General features: G+C 37.1%; 1 protein-coding gene and 1 long non-coding RNA gene across 5 annotated transcripts; one reads left to right on the top strand and one right to left on the bottom strand.

The window, feature by feature from the left end:
• Window positions 2,732–16,193, top strand: LOC109710620. The gene is made up of 5 exons (XM_020233334.1): window positions 2,732–3,128; window positions 3,234–3,340; window positions 14,628–15,114; window positions 15,495–15,610; window positions 15,750–16,193. The coding sequence occupies exons 1-5, from the start codon at window positions 2,865–2,867 to the stop codon at window positions 15,952–15,954; spliced, it is 1,179 nt and encodes a 392-aa protein (XP_020088923.1). The 5' UTR covers window positions 2,732–2,864; the 3' UTR covers window positions 15,955–16,193.
• Window positions 16,026–17,587, bottom strand: LOC109710621. 4 transcript variants are annotated; one of them, XR_002216409.1, is made up of 3 exons: window positions 16,664–17,587; window positions 16,516–16,580; window positions 16,026–16,395 (listed from the first exon to the last, which is right to left on the bottom strand). It is a non-coding gene; the product is annotated as an uncharacterized LOC109710621 (long non-coding RNA). The 4 variants fall into 4 exon arrangements; XR_002216407.1 differs by having other exon boundaries at window positions 16,026–16,398; XR_002216408.1 differs by having other exon boundaries at window positions 16,516–17,587.

Here is an 18,370-nt window from a genome sequence, read left to right on the forward strand (position 1 = left end):
AGGACCAGTCACACTACTGCAACAATTGAGTAAGTCACTGACGAGTGAGTAGACATCCAAGTGACTTCTCGCGTTGGTCACGCTCGGTACCCTTGTTCTCTAACAACCACCTGCATATTCGCTTCAGTGTCCCCACACTGTCGACTCGAGACTCGTCTACCCAAAAGGGAAGCGGCCTATGCACCAATCTCACTGGATCAATCACCGTCCACGTAATGATCCATTGATCGGGAGCATTTAGGAATTAACCACCAATGACACATGTCTCAAATTCTCAACTCTTGAGAATATATGTCATCATCTTATTAATTCCTTGGACGATTCATGGACACATACATAACATGAATGGAAATAAAAACCCAAAGTTATTCATAATATTTAAAAGTCAAATACAAATTTATGTCCTAGAAAGAATATATGTGTCGGCCTGGTTGGCTTCTAGGGCATACATCTAACATAATGATCATCATTATGAATGGATGTATCATCCTGATTACTGTCATTACCATCTCCTTCATTGACAATATTATCAAGAACTTCATTCCAATTTTCATAGGATGTAGAAAGTTTGCAATGGGTCCCGAATTTTTACTATATTAGGTAGATTTTTACTTACTATTAATTTAAAAAGAATCAAAATTTTCTTTACCCTCAATCAAAATTTTCATTAGGTGCATGAAATATCATGGGTTCCTCGCGTGTAGTCAAGGGTTGCGCACGTGAGGTCGAGGGTTGCGCACGTGAGGTCGAGGGTTGCACACGTGGAGACTGACTTTGTCTGCAATATTTACATTTTAAATTTATCAAAATATTTAATAATTAAATAAAATATTCACCGAAACATAGCGATATCACTTACCTTGAGGTCGGGGTTCATTACCAACTTTGCGGTCACCAATTGGATTATCCGAAAAACCTACATCGATATCATTATGAAGCAGTCTTGTGTAATATCCTCGCGATTGATATTGCGTCTCTAACGGATATAAATCTTTCTCGATGTATACCGATACACATCCATAATATTCAAACAATCTAATTAATCCCTCCAATGATTCATCATCTACTATATCGTGAGCACTATATTCATTTGCTCCCGTAGGGCATCGAATAGTGAATTTAAGACGAAATTCTTCTCTATTACAATTTACTAAACGATACATTCTCGTCTCAAAATGAGTATATGTCGTATCTGAACGAATCACGATCAATTTCTTTCGACTGCTGACATATCAGGGACCATTTTCATCCATAATTAATTATCTATCTCAATGAACACTAAGAGACATCCGACGAGCCATTTTAACTACATAGAAAAAACTTTCAAATCTCCTCTCAAAATATCTAGTGAATATAATACAAAAGTTTAAACCTAAATAAAGCTAATTGCTAGTTTAAAGTAGGTTTAAACTAGGTTTAAACTTAGTTTAAAATAATTTTAAACTACAAGCCCGTCTCGTCAAAAAGTTTAAACCTAAAGTAGACTAATAGCTAGGTTTAAACCTAGTTTAAAACTAGTTTAAACTACAAGCTCGTCAAAAAGTTTAAACCTAAGCTAATAGCTAGTTTAAAGTAGGTTTAAATTTAATTTAAAACATAATGAACTACAAGCTTGTAGTTCATTATGTAACATAATGACACAAGTTTTGTAACATAATGAACTACAAGTTTGTCAAAACAAGTTTAAATAGGTTTAAACTACAAGTTTAAACCTAAATAGGCTAATGGCTAGTTTAAACTAGGTTTAAACCTAATTTAAAACAAGTTTGAACTATAAACTTGTCAAAACAAATTTAAACAAGTTTAAACTACAAACCTAAATAGGTTAATGGCTAGTTTAAACCTAGTTTTAACTAAATTTAAACCTAGTTTAAACCTAGTCTAAACTAACAATGCTAACAATGCTAACAATGTGGGTTGCTACCTGCAATGTGGGTTGGTGAGGGAAGGTTGGCACGGGCGGCGGATGCGGGGGTTGACGGTGAACGGCGGGGGCGACGTCGGCAGGGGTGACGGTGACCGACGAGGGCTCCTGGAGATGGTATGGCAGAGAGAGAGAGAGAGAGAGAGAGAGAGAGAGAGAGAGCGTAGAGGGAAGGAGAGGTGTCGGGGTCGGGGTGGGGTGCGGGTATACCTAATGAAGACGGTGAATTGTTCACCGTCTTCATAAAGCGATGAACGATTCATCTTCTTATCTTGGGCACTGCAAGGCGGAGGTGCTTTGCACTAAAGGCGGTGAATCGTTCACCGCCTTATTAAGACGGTGAACGATTCACCGTCTTCTCTAGGGCACAGCCGTGTTGTGGTGATGGTTTTGTACTAAATGCGGTGAATTGTTCAGGTGATGGTTTTGTACTAAATGCGGTAAATCGTTCACCATTTTATGAAGACGGTGAACGATTCACTGTCTTACTAAGGCCACGCCCAAGACTTGGAGAGATTTGCGCAGCGGGATGGGGATTTGCACTAAAGGCAGTAAATAGTTCACCGTCTTCTCAAGGCAGTGAACCATATACCGTCTTCACAACAAATATTACAAAGACGGTGAACAATTCACCGTCTTTGTGAGAAAATCTTGACATGGCGCCCACGTGACAAAAGAAGGATAAGTTTTACAAATAAATTTTGGCAGGGACATTTTGCTAATTTCGATTTTTTGGAGGCTCGTTTTATAAAAAAGTCCTTTTTGTGTGCCTTTTGTGCGGGTATCGCAACCGCATAAAACTGGTGTTTCAGACAGCGGGTCTTCTGCCGAGACTCATCACCGCACGTGCATTCCACGTGCCAAGGGTGCTGGCTCCTGTGGAACTCCACGAGTGACGGAGTGAGGGACAACTCTCGACCGCGACTGGACGCGACGGAAGATGGGGAAGCGCGGGAAGAAGCAAAGAGACAATCACAGACCCCGCCGACTTCTCCCTCGAGACGACGAAGACGGCGCCGACTCCTTACCCTCCTCTGCCTACGACCTCCATTCCCATCAACAGCAAGAAGAAGCCGACGCCGGATTTAAAGAAGACGCCGGAGACGAAGACGAAGGCGAAGGCGAAGGCGACAGGGAAGAGGAGGAGCAATGGCGCGTCGAAGGATCCCCATCGAAGTTCCATCTCTACCAGATATCGGTTCAGGTACTCAAAAGCTTTAGCTTCTTATACTTCTTACCCTCCCAAAAGCCCAAAGACTAGGGGCTTTTTCTAGAAGCTAGGGTTTTATTCGTGCTGTGCTTCGTGTAGTCGCCGAAAGGGGACATTAGCTATTTGCAGAAGTTCTTTTTGATGTACGTCGGGGGGAGATTCCCGCTGCACTTGCAAGAGGATTTCTGCGGCACCGCGCTTCTCAGGTTCTTCTTCCTTTGGATTACTGTAGTTCCTTTTTTGGGTATAGTTTGGATTTTCTTTCTTTTTCTTTTTTTGTAAGATTCCTTATTTGCTTGTTTTCTGTTATGTTGGCAAGAAATCTTGATGTTTTTGTGCATAAATGGTTCATGAATAGTATGTTTGATTAATTGCCTCAAAGAAACTTGGTTGTTAGCGAGACTAGTATGTTAGCGAGACTAGTATGTTTGATTAATTGCCTCAAAGAAACTTGGTTGGGCCTGTTGCAGGATGTAGAGCTGTTCGATGAACTACTGTTTGAGTAGTGTTAAGTAATGTGCTTAAGTCTTTCTAACAGTTTCTTTCTGCAATAGAATCAGAAGCATTATAAAATTCGAATTGAAGCTTCCACTTTTGATGCTCGGAGTATCATTTCACCCTCTTGTTAAAGTAGAAGCACTGGACTTTTCTGTTCAGCAAACATTCTATTGAGTGGCAGAAGTAGAAAGAAGCCAAATAGGCATTTTGGGTCAGAGAGAAAAGTATTTTAGTTTCTTCACGAAGTCAGTATGGTAAATATAGATAATTACAAACGTGCTTGTTCACCTAGATGATATGTCAATAAGAGAAATAGGACTGTTTAGTCATATATCCTATATGCTAAGTTGGTAAGAAGACAACTATCAGTATAGTCTCCTTCGATGCAATACAAGAGGAAGAACTTGTTCTGCTACCAATTTGATTCAAGCGTATGAAGGATAAAATTATGAGATTTTATTCGTGAGATTTTTCTATAAATCATTCTTGGTAGCATGGTCAGGAAATTTATGTTTAGGGACGATATTTTTGTTTGATTAATTGTCATAAAGAGCCTTAGGATGAGAAAGATGATGCCCTTGTTCACCTAATGAGATCTCAATATGAGAGATAACACTATTTAGTGAAATAACCGATGTAATATGAAAACTATTATATTTAGTTCAGTTTGAGGCAATATGATAGAAAGAATTTGCTCGATGCTGATTCGTTGCTAGCTTATGAAGTATAGATTTCTATCTTTGGGATCTTTTGTGTGTGCTTACAATGGATAAAACATTTGATGTTGTCCTCTGCTTTAGCTGGGAAAAAACATGCTGTTCAATTTTTTCAATGTGGGAAAGCATGGTATGTTTTGGAATTGCCAAAAAGTTGCATTGGGCAATGTTACTGTACAAGCTCTCCTTCCCAATCTTCTGTGGTTGCCACGCATTTCGGGGTCGAGGGCGCGGCGCTGGTGACTAGGCGACTTGTGGGGGAGAGGGGGGTTGGTGCGGTGGTGAAGCACTTGGGTGGGATGGGGAGGTCTGATAGTGAAGCAGTAGGGTGGCAAGGCTAGGGGGTGTCAAGTGGCGTGGGTGATCTGCAAGGGTGGTGTGGCGATGCAGCCCGAGTGGTGGGGGGAGCGGTGGGCTCAGAGTGACGCGGCATGTGAAATGGCAGTGTGTACAGGCTACATAGGCGGGGATGGGTAGTGTAGAGTAGGACAATAGCAAGGCAGGGTGGTCAAATAGTGTGTGGGACGGCAACAAGGTGTCCAGATAAAAGAAAATTTTTAATTAATTGTTTTTTAAAAAATAAATATAGAAATGGAGAAAGGAAAGAAAATAATTGTGGTTTGATTATGACTTTCCGGATTGGATACCAACAAGAAAAGAGATAAAAGATATGGTGTTCTCTTATTTTGAAATTTTTTTGAATTGTTTTTCAAAATGAAGAGGTCCTAAGATCACTATAAATTGGACCACGGGATTCAAGGAAAAAAAAGAAAAAAAGAAAAAGGATAGAATATAAAAAAGGAGGAAGGATTTAAAAAAATAAAAGAAAAAGAAAATAAAGAGAGAGAAGGTGAAATGTCAGACGGGAGCCCCGCCCCTCGCTCTCTCGTTCGTGCACAAAGAGAAAAGGAGTTGGTGTCCCTCTTTCCAACCAACCAAAATAAAGGGTGATGGTGACAACGATAAGGACACGCGAAGGTTCTGCAATTTGCTTCTTCTCCAACGATGACAAAAGTGTGCGAGGAGGCCTCATGGCCTCTTCTTTCTTATTCGATTGTGCCGCCATAATGACGATAGGTTAGTGTATACACGCAAACGGTATTATGGTGATCCTTTTGTTAGTTTAATCACACATCTTTCTTCTTGATAGGCTTGACTGATCAAATCCGACATTGGATTGTTACTATGCCATGCACGCGTATTCACTAAGCGTCCATCTCCCCAATATTGCTTTTGCTGTCATGATCAAAAGATCAATATGTGCGCGTGAATGACGTGATGACAATTCTCTTACTGGTTTGATCGTGCGACCGCCTTCGCGATAGGCTTGACATGATCAAATCCTTATTCAACAAATAAAATAAAATAAAATAAAAACAAAATAATAAAATAAATATTTGCCTTGGATCCTTGTCTTCGTGATAGGCCTGATCTATTCGGCTTAAACCAAATCGCCATCTTTGTGATAGGCTTGATCTGATTAGTTCAAACCAAATCTCCATCTTTGTGATAGGCTTGATCTGGTTTGTCTTAAACCAAATTTCCGTCTTCGTGATATACTTGATTTGGGTTTGCTATCACCAAATTGTCATCTTCGTGATAGGCTTCATCCGGTTCGGTAAAATCAAATCATCCTCTTTGTGATAGGCTTGATTTGGGTTCGGTTAAACCAAAGTTACCGCCTTCGTGATAGGTATGGCTCAAACGTCTTCGTGATAGGTTTGATTTGAGTTCGGTTGAACCAAAATCGCCATCTTCGTGATAGGCATGGTTTGATCCAATTGCTGTCTTTATGATAAGCCTGATTTGGGTCGGTTAAACCAAAACCGCCATCTTCGTGATAGGTATGGCTCAAACGTCTTCGTGATAGGTTTGATTTGAGTTCGGTTGAACCAAAATCGCCATCTTCGTGATAGGCATGGTTTGATCCAATTGCTGTCTTTATGATAAGCCTGATTTGGGTCGGTTAAACCAAAACCGCCATCTTCGTGATAGGCGCATTCCAGCTCGCGCATGTCATTAACCACAACTTGACGTGCACTAAGATTTGATATAATGCTGACTTCTTAGTAAAATATTGAAAAAAATTGTACTACTTAGCCAAAAGGGCTCTTGAACTCGACATAGGTTCTAATCCAAATCAATTGCATAAATGGTTGGGTTTGAATCGAGCCCAACATAAGTAATAAATTCAATTTGAACTTAATAAAAAAAAAAGAAAAAAAAATGTTGGAGTCGAGCCTAAGTCAAACCGGCTTAAACGCAAACTCAAATTGAACCAAACCCAAGTCGACAACGGGTCATGCCGATGATCAAAAATAAACTAAATGCAAGTTGGTGAACCAAACCTAAGATGGTAAACTGAACTCCTAATGATGAACCAAGCCCAAATATTAAACCAAATGCAAGACACTGAGCTAAACTCGCAACATTGAATTGGACCCAAGATGGTGTAGCGAAAATCAAATCCAACACGGTGAATCACAACCACTGCGTTGAGCCAAAGATAAACCGAATCTAAGACGGTGAACTAAACCTATGGTGGTAAACCGAACTGATGATGATGAATTAAATCCAAATAGTGGACCAAAGCTTGAATCTATAACGGTGAACCAGACATCGAATGGTGAACCATATGCAAAATGGTCGAATCAATCCAAAATGAACCTAGGATAGCGAGCTGAACCCAAGCCGACGGAAGGCCGTGCTGGCAATGGATCAAAGAGGGACCGAGCCCAAGTTGTAGAATCAAGCCATAAGTTGGTTCGGCGCTAATCCAAACAATAAGTTGGTGCAATCTAAAACCAAACCATAAAGGATTCAACTTGAACCGAAGCCAGTTCAACCCGAACTGATACAATTTGGATCAAATCATGAGCTGGTACAATCCGAGGAAGTCCGAGCTAAGCCGAACTGAAACAGAAGTCGATTCAACTTAAACAGAGTCATAAAAGCTTCAACTTGAATTGAACTAGAGGCCATTTCAACTCAAATGGAATGACAGGAGGTCTGAGCTGAGTCGAAACAAACAGAAGCCGGTTCTACCTAAACCGAGCTGTAAAGGATTCAACTTGAACCAAATCATAAGTTGCTACAACCCGAATGAAACTACAAGAGGTTTGAGCCAAGCCAAACCAAACTATTAAGATAGTTCGACATAAACCAAGCTATAAAGGGTATAACCAAGTTGACCTAAACCCAAATTGAAATACACAAGGTTTGAACCGAATCAAACAATGAAATAGTTCGACCCATCGAACTACAATTGGTCAATGAAACCATAAGGATTTGACTGCATGAAATTCGAGGAGACTCAGACTAAACTATAAGGGTTCGATCTAAATCAAACCGAACCTCAAGGGTCTCGAGCCAAACCATGAGGGTTTTGACTCAAATCAAACTCAAAGAGGTTCAAGCTGAGTCAAATTATAAGGGCTCAACTTAAATTAACTTCAAAGAGGTTTCAAGCTAGGCCATGCCATAAGGGCTTGACCTGAACCAAGTTGAAAAGGAATCTAAATTGAGCGAAAGCATGGAGTACAACCCATATCAAACTCGAAAGGTCTTGAACCGAACTGGTTCGAGCCAAGCCAAACCCAAACCGCTTTGATTTAAACCAAACCATATGTCAGTTCAACCCAAATTGAACTATAAGCCAGTTCGACTTAAACTAAACCATAAAGGATTCAACTTGAACCAAAGTGGGTCAACCTAAACTGAATCACTGAGAGCCAAGTCGAACCGAATTACAAGACGATTCAACCTAAACCGAACCATAAAGAATTCAATTTAGTTCAACCTGAACTAAATCGCAGATGGTTTGAGCCAAGTCAAACCTAACTACAAGCCGGTACAACTTTAATCGAACTACAAAGGATTCAACTTTAATCGAAGCTGGTTCAATCCAAACAGAGCCACGGGAGGCCCGATCGAGCAAAACTGAAGTACAAGCCTGTTTGATCCGAATCGAACCACAAGAGGTTTGAGTTACAAGCCGGTTCAACCCAAACTGAACCACACGAGGTTCTAGCTGAACCTAATCAAATTACAAGTTGGTTCGACTTAAACCGAACCATAAAGCATTCAACTTGAACTACAAATTGGTAACCCAATCTGAACCATAGAAGGAGTGAACCAAGTCAAACGAAACCATAAGCACATTCAACCTAAATTGAATATGGACCGAAATATATGTTGGTTCAACTCAAAGCAAACAACTTGAACCAAACCATGAACTATTTCGACTCAAAATCAAAATCAAAGAGCTCTCAACCGAACAACAAAGTGTTCAACTAATCAAGCTCAAAGACGTCTTAAATCAAACCGCACGGGTTTGATCCAAACCAAATGTAAAAGGGTTCCACGCTGAGCTGAACCACAAGAGCTCAACTCGGATCAAACTAAAACGAATCTTGTACCAAACCATAAGTGTTTGACCCGAAACAAACTGAGCTATAAGAGGGTCTAAGTTGAGGCGAATCATAAGGGGTCAACCCAAATCAAATTTAAAGGGGTCTCGAACTAAGTCAAAAGGGTTGGATTTAAACCAAGTCTCAACGGATCCAAGTGTCAACAGATCTTGAACCAAAGCATAAGAGTTTGACCTTAACCAAATTCAAAAGGGCCAAATCAAGCGAAAGCCTATGACGGCTCAACCTATATCTAATACCAAAGATTCAAACCATGTCAAACTGAGCTCAACCTAAACAAAAATTCCGACCAAACTTTAGGGATGATCAGTGTTGGCATTCGGTTAAATCGAATCGGGTACGCCCATAAGCGGGTTCGATCCGACGGATATTATGTTATCTAATTGGATTAGGATTAATCTCGCTTTCAAATTGGAAAGCTAATTAGAGATAAATCTAATCATATTAGGATAACAAATAATAACCGATTTGGCCTTATCTCTAACGCTATTAGGATTTTGGAATTCCTTATAAATAGACGGGCGATCCCACATGAAACGATGCACAAAAAGAACGGAAAAAGAGAGAATAAGAAACCAAAAAGAGAGAAACCACATCCTCCACTAACCTATTATTCTAGAGGGACTTGAACGGTGGATTTGCGATCGTGCTCGTTTGTAGTTCGATCCACCGCGAGTTCGGAGCGCAAGAAGACTTTCAAGGACGATCCAAGGACACGTGAACCAACCTCCACGATCCGGGCTCATCGCGTTCTAGCGCGAATCGCTTCCGCAAAAAGGTACGAACGAAAACTTCCGCTGCGTTCTACAATCAGAATCAAGGAAATCAGCTCCGCCCGAACTGAAGCAAATCAAGGATTCAAACCGAGTTGAATTCAAATTAATCGGCTAAGTCAACTTAATTGACTCACAAGCCATAATCAAACAGACCGTCACATCGTTAAATTGAGCAATTCGACTTAAACTGCTGTTAAACTGAGCGCGGAGCGCCTAAACTTCAAACCGTCTTCCATGTTGTTAAATTGAACACCTCAACTTCAAACGACCGCCACGTTGTTAAACTTAGCATCTCAAGTTTAAACCAACTGCCATTATTAAACTGAGCATCTCAACTTCAAACTAATCAACACGTCGTTAAATTGAGCAACTCAACTTCAAACCGACCGCTATGTTGTTAAAACTGAGCAACTCAACTTCAGGCCGATCGCCATGTCGTTAAACTGAGCACCACAACTTCAACTGCCATGTCGTTAAACAAGGCACTTCAACTTCAACTGATCGTCATGTTATTTAACTAAGCACATCAACTTAAAAACAACTATTAAGTCGTTAAACTGAGCACCTCAACTTCAAACCGATCGCAAGTCGTTAAACTGAGCAGCTCAACTTCAAACCGACCGCTATGTCGTTAAAGTGAGCTTCTCGACTTCGAATCAATCACTATGTTATTAAACTGAGCAAATCAAGTTTAAACTCAACTTCAACCAACCTCTATGTCATTAAACTGGGCATGCCAAACTCAAACAACTGTGAAGTTATTAAACTAAACGAATTCAACTTGATTGGCAAGCCACCAAGCTGAGCAAATCAAGTTTAAACTCAATCCAACTTGATCGCCAAGTCATTAAATTGAGCAAACTAAGTTCAAAATCAAACTCAACCCAACTTGACCATTGAGTAGTTAGACTGAGTAAATCAAATTCAAACTCAAACTTGAACCGACTGTCATTTTATTAAGGGCATGTTTGGTTGCCCGAAATTGGTTGAAGTGAAAAAAGTTACTTTCGCAAAAGTGACTTTTACAAAAGTGACTTTTCAATTCGATTGTTTGGTTTGCTATAATGTAGATCATGAAAAACTTTAGTTTTGTAATTTTGATTCTTTAATTATACATAAAGAGGTGAAAATATAAACAAACGACTTATACTCGCAATTTAATTTAAATTTAAATTTATATTTTGAATTCAAAATTATATTTTAAAAGTTAAATTTAAACTTAAATCTGAGTTAAATATATAATTAAAATTTAAGAGATAAATTAAATTTGCAATTTGAATTTAAAGTTTAAGTTATAACTCATAACTAAAATTAAATTCTAAAATAAAAGTTCAACATAGAAATTACAACATTTGTTCAAATTTGAATTCATAATTTGAATTTATAATTTGAATCATATTTTAATTTACTCTTTGATTTTAAATTCTCAATTTAAATACGAATTCACAATTTGAATTGATATTTAAATTAAAATTAAAATTTGAGTTTAAATCACAATTCAAACTGAATATTTGAATTCATAATTTGAATTCAAAATTCAAACTGAAATACAATTTAAATTAAATGTAAATAGCAAATTTAAATTTGAATTTGAATTTAAACTTAAAAATTGAATTTTAAATTCAAATTTCGATCAATAATTTGAATTTATGGTTAAAATAATTTGAATTCAAAGTTCAAACTGAAGTTCTCAGCAAAATATAATTAGATTAAAATTTGAATTTCAAATTTTAAATTTTAATTCTATAATTCAAATTTAAATAAAAATTCCTAAAATTTAAATTTAAATATAAAGTCACAAATCTGATTTTAAAAATTTTATGTTGAATTTGAATTTATAAATAAAATTTAGAATGTGAACATGATTTTAATTAAAATTTAAAATGAAATTCAACTTTAAAAATAATTTGAAAGATTAAAGTTAAGACCAAATATTACCTCTTAACTAATTCTTCACTTTCGGTGACTTCTAAATTTTTTAAGCCAAAGTCAAAAAAGTGAAATTTAGTTATAACTCACTTTATCAGCCTATTATCAGCCTACTTTGCTGAAGTGATTTTCATATTCACTTTCGCAAACCAAACAACCGATAAGGCGTTACTTTTCAAAAGTGCCACTTTCGGTATGTCCCTTTCAGCCAAGGATTTAAGTGTCGTGGCACGGGATCGTGCCGGAAACTTGCTGGCACGGTACGGCACTGTGTGTGCCGAGCCGTGCCGATGCATGTTGGTCAAAAAAATTCTTGTGTGCCGACAGCCTGACACATAATAGCATGAAATATTTATTTTCTTTAGAAACAAAATATTCTAACTATTTATTATGTCTTTTTATCACATCTTTTGAACTTTATTAAGGAGATTACTTACTAATTTAAAGAATAGAAGGTTTTGAGCTGTGCCATCGGCACGGGGTCTGTATCGTGCCGGTATCTTGTTGGCACGGTATGGCACGGTAGATACGACCCGTGCCGACGGGCACTTAAAATCTTGCTTTCAGCCAATCAAAAATGCCCTAAACTGAGCATGGCAACATCAAACGACCGCCACTGTATTAAACTAAGCAATTTAATTCAACTTCAAACCAATTGCCATATCATTAAACTGAGTAACTCAATTCCAAATCGATTGCTATGTTGTAAAACTAAACAATCCAACTTCACTTTAACCGCGATGTCCATAAACTGAGGATTTCACTCATGTACAGTGGAGATCTGTCTTTGCTTAAGCTATGTACCAAAAATTATATCAATAAAAGTTCATCTTTATACTCTAGTCTCTTTATATTATCAGTATTAAATTTGGTCTTTTAATCGAGGGTTCCTTAACACTGTGAGTGTGGGGTAATTAATTGTAGATTCTTGAATTTGCTGGAAGTCATGAACTTATAAATATGATTTCAAATTAAAACTTAAACAAATTTGATCTATACCATGAATAACCACTTGTCGGCACAGAACTGCAGTAGGCAGCATGGGCGAGCGGCACTGGAACAAAGTGCGGGGCAGCTTAGCGCCTTCGCATTCTGCACCGATCTTCTCTCTATTGACTTATCCACCGAATCACAATATTATTAATTATTTTTTTCTACACTAATAATTTTCTATTTTGTTGTTGTTCTTTTTCACTATTATTACAACCCATTCTACACTCTAATAATATATTTTGGATATTGGGATAATATCTAACATACCCTTCAAAACTTTAAAAAATCTAATATATCTTTGGTTGACAAAAATGCCTATTGATTTCCAAAAATTCCTTAAAGTATCCCAAAACCCACTAGGGTTTACTAATGGGATTTGGGTTTTAGAAGGGTATTTTGGTAATTTCAGAGTAAATATGAAAATTTTGAATAGTAGTCAGGGGTAAATAAGCAAAAGTCCCTTTGATATTTAACTTATTAAAAGAATAATTCTGAGTTAAGAAGAATTTTCTTAATTATGCTATTTTTAAATTGTGTTTTCTATTAGATATTTTAAATATATTTTATTAATAAAATATTAAAAATAATGTTTTGGTAGTGTTTTATCGATTTATGATATTTACGACACTTTTCAGACGAATGTTAGCTAAACAACATTCAATTGCAAACAACACTTATATGACAGATTATTAAACACTTTACAGCTTTTTTAAATGCTGCATCTTTATATCTACAGTACTTCTACAATTGCAGTATTTTCTACAACTTGGCCAAACAGGCCCTTTATCTGAGAGAGGTGAGATCCCAGTGATTTGACATCATAGGTGTTGTATTTGCATTAAAAACCCAAAGGAGAAGGAAATGAGAGTCTTAAAAAGGAGAAAGGGAAATATAAGGGATGACATAAGAACACCTAAGGCTAAAAGAGCTCATCATTCGTGTGTGTTCACCGAGCAATGACATTCTCTTTGTTCCTGGCTGACTGCTCTTCCTATTTTCATGGAGCAAACATGATCAACTCGAATTCTCTCACAGATGGGTTGTGTTTAATTCTGACCTTCTCTTCGCAGATGGGTTGTGTTTAATTCTGACCTTCTCTTCACATAGTCTTGTCCAATCCTAATCTTGTAGCTATCCTTTTAAATCCAGATTATTCTATTTTTCAATTGTATTTTGTGAATGTCTGTTGGACAAATCATGTGAAAGTAGCAATGGTCTGTTTTCTTGAGAGTGGTTTCCTTCCATCGTTCGGCATTTGCAATCTGTAGGATGCTTTCTAAGTTTTTGATGCTTAATCAATTGAAGTCAAATATGCTCTCAACTTGATCGATTGACATGTGTTTTAGAGTATAAAGTTATTTTCTTTGTGGCATAATATAGTTTTGAGGGGGAATTCAACATACAAAATGTAAATGTATTTCAGACTCAACCTAATAGCTATTAAAAGGAATCATGTGATTCATGTTATAACTTTGTATTCTTTGCTTAGCAAATGAAAGTTGTTTGTAACCTATTTTTGCATCTAATAATTAGACAGTTCATCTCAGTTAAATATCAATGTTTTGAAAACCGAACCAGTCATCAAATTGGAAAAAGAAAGAGTTTTGAGGGTCAGAGGTTCAACCGGAGTTGATCTGGGGTCAAACTGTAAAAACATATGAATATAAGAATTTATATATGTAAATCTGTTTTTACATTTAACTCATTTAACTACTTAAGCTGTAACACTTTTACATTTTTTATCACGCCTGTTGCTTAGACTTGGTAGAGTCAATGGACGGGTAATAATCAATTGTAAGTTCAATTTTCCTTCATATCATTAATATGTTTAAAGTAAATAACCAAATTTGCATGTTTATTTAAACCGGATTTGAGCCGGCCGGTTTGTTTTTTTCACAGTTTACCAGCCAATTCATCTGGTCTAGGCCGGTTCAATCTGGTTTCTCCTCTCTAACAGGTTTTATACCTGGGTTGGACTGAACCAGCCATCGGACCGATTTGTGGTCAACCCAGTTTGATCGGATGGTATGGTTCGGTTTTCAGATTCTTGGTAAATATAAGGATGATTAGTATTTCTTAACATGCTTTTCTTCTTTTGAATATATTGAATAAATTTATAGGGCTAAACTTATTGTCTTGTATGTTTTGCAGTGTTGAATGGCTGCGGAGTGACCCAAGAAGAACAGCAGTGGGTCTAGATTTGGATCTCGAGGCACTAAACTGGTGCCTCGAAAATAATGTAGTGAAAGTTGGGGCCGATGGATATTCGCGAATAAATCTTTTTCATGGTAATGTTTTGCAGCCAAGTAGAGCCTGCCTAGTTAAGCATAAAGTCGAAGATCTCGTGAACGGTGTAATTTTAGACGAGAAAGATGATTTGTCTAAATTTGTAGATCTTGCTGCGCCAACAAACTCAACCAGTGCAACTATAGTAGGGGCTGTGTTGCCCAATAGAGACATTGTATGTGCATTCAACTACAGCTGTTGTTGCCTCCAAAAACGTAGAGACTTAGTTTTGTACTTCAAGCATGCTTTAGAAGCCTTGTCTAAGAATGGTGGCATATTTGTTATGGATTTATATGGAGGTACGTCCTCAGAACGCAAGCTACGTCTCCAGAGGAGATTCTCCAACTTTACTGTAAGTATTGTAGAATTATATGGCCAGCTAGTAGTTTACATTAAAATGTTAATAATTACAGCTAAATAGGCATTTTAGATATTTACATAGAAAGACATGCTACTGTACATTGTGGCCTGATATTCATTTGTCTTAGCTATTTTTGTTTTGTAAGATTGATAGTTGCTTCCAATTGAAGTTTGTCATAGGATACCATAGCTGGTAAAATTACAAGGAGAAAGAGTAAACAACTAAAATTGTTGGAAATTTCATGCATTGCTATGATATAGTATTAGAACTACTGAATATTCTTTGTAACCTGACATCTTTGTGGTGTAAATTTGCAGCTTGTACATGGTTGTTTTGCATTTATTTTTTCGTGTTATTTGCTGTTTTTGCAGTATATTTGGGAACAAGCGGAGTTTGATGTAGTACATCGTCGAACAAGAATAAGTCTTCATTTTCATCTGGGAAGGAAGAAGGCACTACGGCATGCATTCTCATATGATTGGCGCTTGTAAGTTGCATCAAGCATATGGATTTATATACCTCCACCATGAACTAATGCTCAGTTATTGTATATCTGATTGTTTGTATGCTATTTTGTTCAAATGAAAAATGAATAAATTAATTGTTCAAAATCCTTGTTCTTGCAGATGGTCATTACCAGAAATCAAGGACTGTTTAGAGGAGGCCGGATTCAAATCCATACATATCTGGATAAGGAAGATGCCAAACACACAGGAAGTTGAAAATACAGAAGAATATAATGCTGGCGCCGACATCAAGTATGAAGAATTTTCATCTTTCCAACAGCAAGATGCGTGGAATGCATACATAGTTGGCATAGCAAATGTCTAGTTGGTTGGTTGTCAAAGGTACAATAACCTCAACTGGTTTCACATGTGCATCATTCAGATTTAATGGTGATCTTTTTTTTTTTTTTTTTTTTTTTTTTTTTTTTTTTTTTTTTTTCTTTTTAGTTCTACAGAAATTGACAATTTGCTAGAAATGCTCCTCCATATACAGCCTAGCAATGAATGAATAAGATACTTTTTGGATTTAGTTTCTAATAAACTTTGTGCATTTTTGAATTTTCATCAACAATTTTTATAGCTTCTTGGCTGACTTGTTACATCACATATGAAACTTCAGCATCAGCTTTGAGTTGTCGTATGGATAGAGTTGATATAGTTTTCCACTGCTCACAATAGATGTGTTGTTGAATTTTCTTCAGTGAGTTGTTCGTATTGGACGGTTACTGCCTCACCTTCGTCGTTTTTCTACGTTTTATTCCAGCCTCTGCTGTAGATAGTAAGAACATTGAGACTCATTAAATTCAAATGCTTGTAAAACAGCTTTATTTGATTTTTCATATTACACTTGTCCAATATGAAATGAAAGTATTCGAGTGGCACCTACTTTACTGAATAGATAGCCAGCCTAATGACGACAACACCAACTGCTAGAAAGTATAACCAATCCATCTGTAATGGATTCTAAACTCAGCGAGGCACAACAATGTTACACCATTAATGCCTAGTTTGAATCTCCGAGACAGAAATTTTACCTGTTGGAGAGATTGAACAAAGTGGCTCCACTTATCTGCATCAGAAATGTGCTTGAGTTTTCATTTTTCTAGTACATTTTCCTTTGGACTCGGAACCTGATTTATATGCTTTTCATTTACAACTCACTTGTATGCGGCAAATTCATTATGTCAGTGGCTTACTAAACATTGTTATCAGAGGAGAAATTGTGTTAGGAATTTAACCTTTAGGAGAAAAGGAACGATGCTGGTTTAAAAAAAAAAAAAAAACCCGATGCTGCAGCTAAACTTGCAAACAGCGATGTCTGCAAAGCTAAGAAAGAAAAGAAAAGAAAAGAAAAGAAAAGGTCTGAGAATTTAAAAAGCATAAAAGATCATTAAAAACAAGCTACTTGTAAATGAAAGTTTAAGTTATTGGAGAACAAGTGTTTTTAAAATTTAATTCAACTATTTTCTCTAATCTTTGATGTCAACAATCTTTCCTTGGCATCAATTGTACCATCATGGCTTGTTAAAAGCTTGACGGTTGTTATGCGAGGTCTCAATTTCAAAATGTAGTTGCTTTACATTTTTAAATTCAAAAATCCTAATTTTACCTAAGGTTTTCCCAAATCTACAATAAAAAACCCAGTCTCTTTACAAACTCCTACAATTTGTAATCTAGATTTGTCTAGGATTTGTAAAAACTTATTTTCTAGGGTTAAATCCAAAATCCTAACCATAAACTTTAAAAACTCATCTTTGCCCTAGCTTCTCCAAGCCCTTTCTTGCTTCAAGAATCTTGCTTCAAGAAGCTTGCTCTCCACCTTCAAAAGCTTTCCCAAGCTTACAAATCTGCAAGTGTTGGAGATGATCTAGAGTGAGAGAGAGGAGAAGAGAGTAAGAAAGAAGAGAGAAGGTGTGCTTCTCTCTTGGGTAAGGGGAGAAGAGGTCGTGATCCCTTTTATAAAGGTTGCAACAGTTGCAACTAACATCCCCAAACTCTCTTAATTACAACCAGTCAAAACTGGGCCTTCTCTGTATTGAATACTGGCACTTGGGATTTAGTACAAGTACACGGCTTCCGGTTTCGGTACTCAATGCCTAATTCTGCAAAACCTGAACGATAATTTTCTAAATTTTTTACTGTGTATCGGTACTCACCCGTATCAATACTGGTACTCAACAAAACAATATCGGTATTCAAGAAGAGTTCTGCAAAATCCGTTGGATTTCTTCCTACACAACAGAGTTCTAGTACCGGTTCTCAATCTGCATTTTCAGCAGATTTGACTTTTCAAAGTCCATTTTTGCACCAAGTTTGCGCCGAAAATACTCGAATACTCTCCTAACCTCGTTGAGACTATTCAAATAGCTTTTCAAGCTACTTTTCATTGGAATTCCATAATTTGCAGAAGTTTAGATGACCATGCGAAATATGTTCTTTATCAAGTTAATGATACCACGAAAAGAAAAGAATTACAAATTTTCTCCGAGAATAATCATGTTTGCTTTCAGTAAATTCATGATATAAGTTTGATGTAACCATCATCACTAACGCATGGAAAAAGAAAAAAAAGGCAAAAACCCAACATCCTATTCTATATAAAGTGGACAATATTCTAATCCATCTACTAACCTGAAACTATTCTTAGCCTATTCAAGTCTAATTACTGGTGGAAAATTCTTTTTAAGAATTAGAATTCTGATATAAGTCGAAATATTACCAAGAGCGAGGCCCCTACATCT

The sequence above is a fragment of the Ananas comosus genome, linkage group 5, assembly GCF_001540865.1.
Source record: "Ananas comosus cultivar F153 linkage group 5, ASM154086v1, whole genome shotgun sequence".
NCBI classification, from domain to species: Eukaryota; Viridiplantae; Streptophyta; class Magnoliopsida; order Poales; family Bromeliaceae; genus Ananas; species Ananas comosus.

What these genes read in the sequence shown, in the direction of transcription:
- LOC109710620 (XM_020233334.1), top strand. Translation starts at nt 2,865, where the DNA reads ATGGGGAAGCGCGGGAAGAAGCAAAGAGACAATCACAGACCCCGCCGA. An exon ending in TCTACCAGATATCGGTTCAG is followed by an intron (nt 3,129 to 3,233) that starts GTACTCAAAAGC and finishes TGCTTCGTGTAG; the next exon opens with TCGCCGAAAGGGGACATTAG. An exon ending in TTCTCATATGATTGGCGCTT is followed by an intron (nt 15,611 to 15,749) that starts GTAAGTTGCATC and finishes TTGTTCTTGCAG; the next exon opens with ATGGTCATTACCAGAAATCA.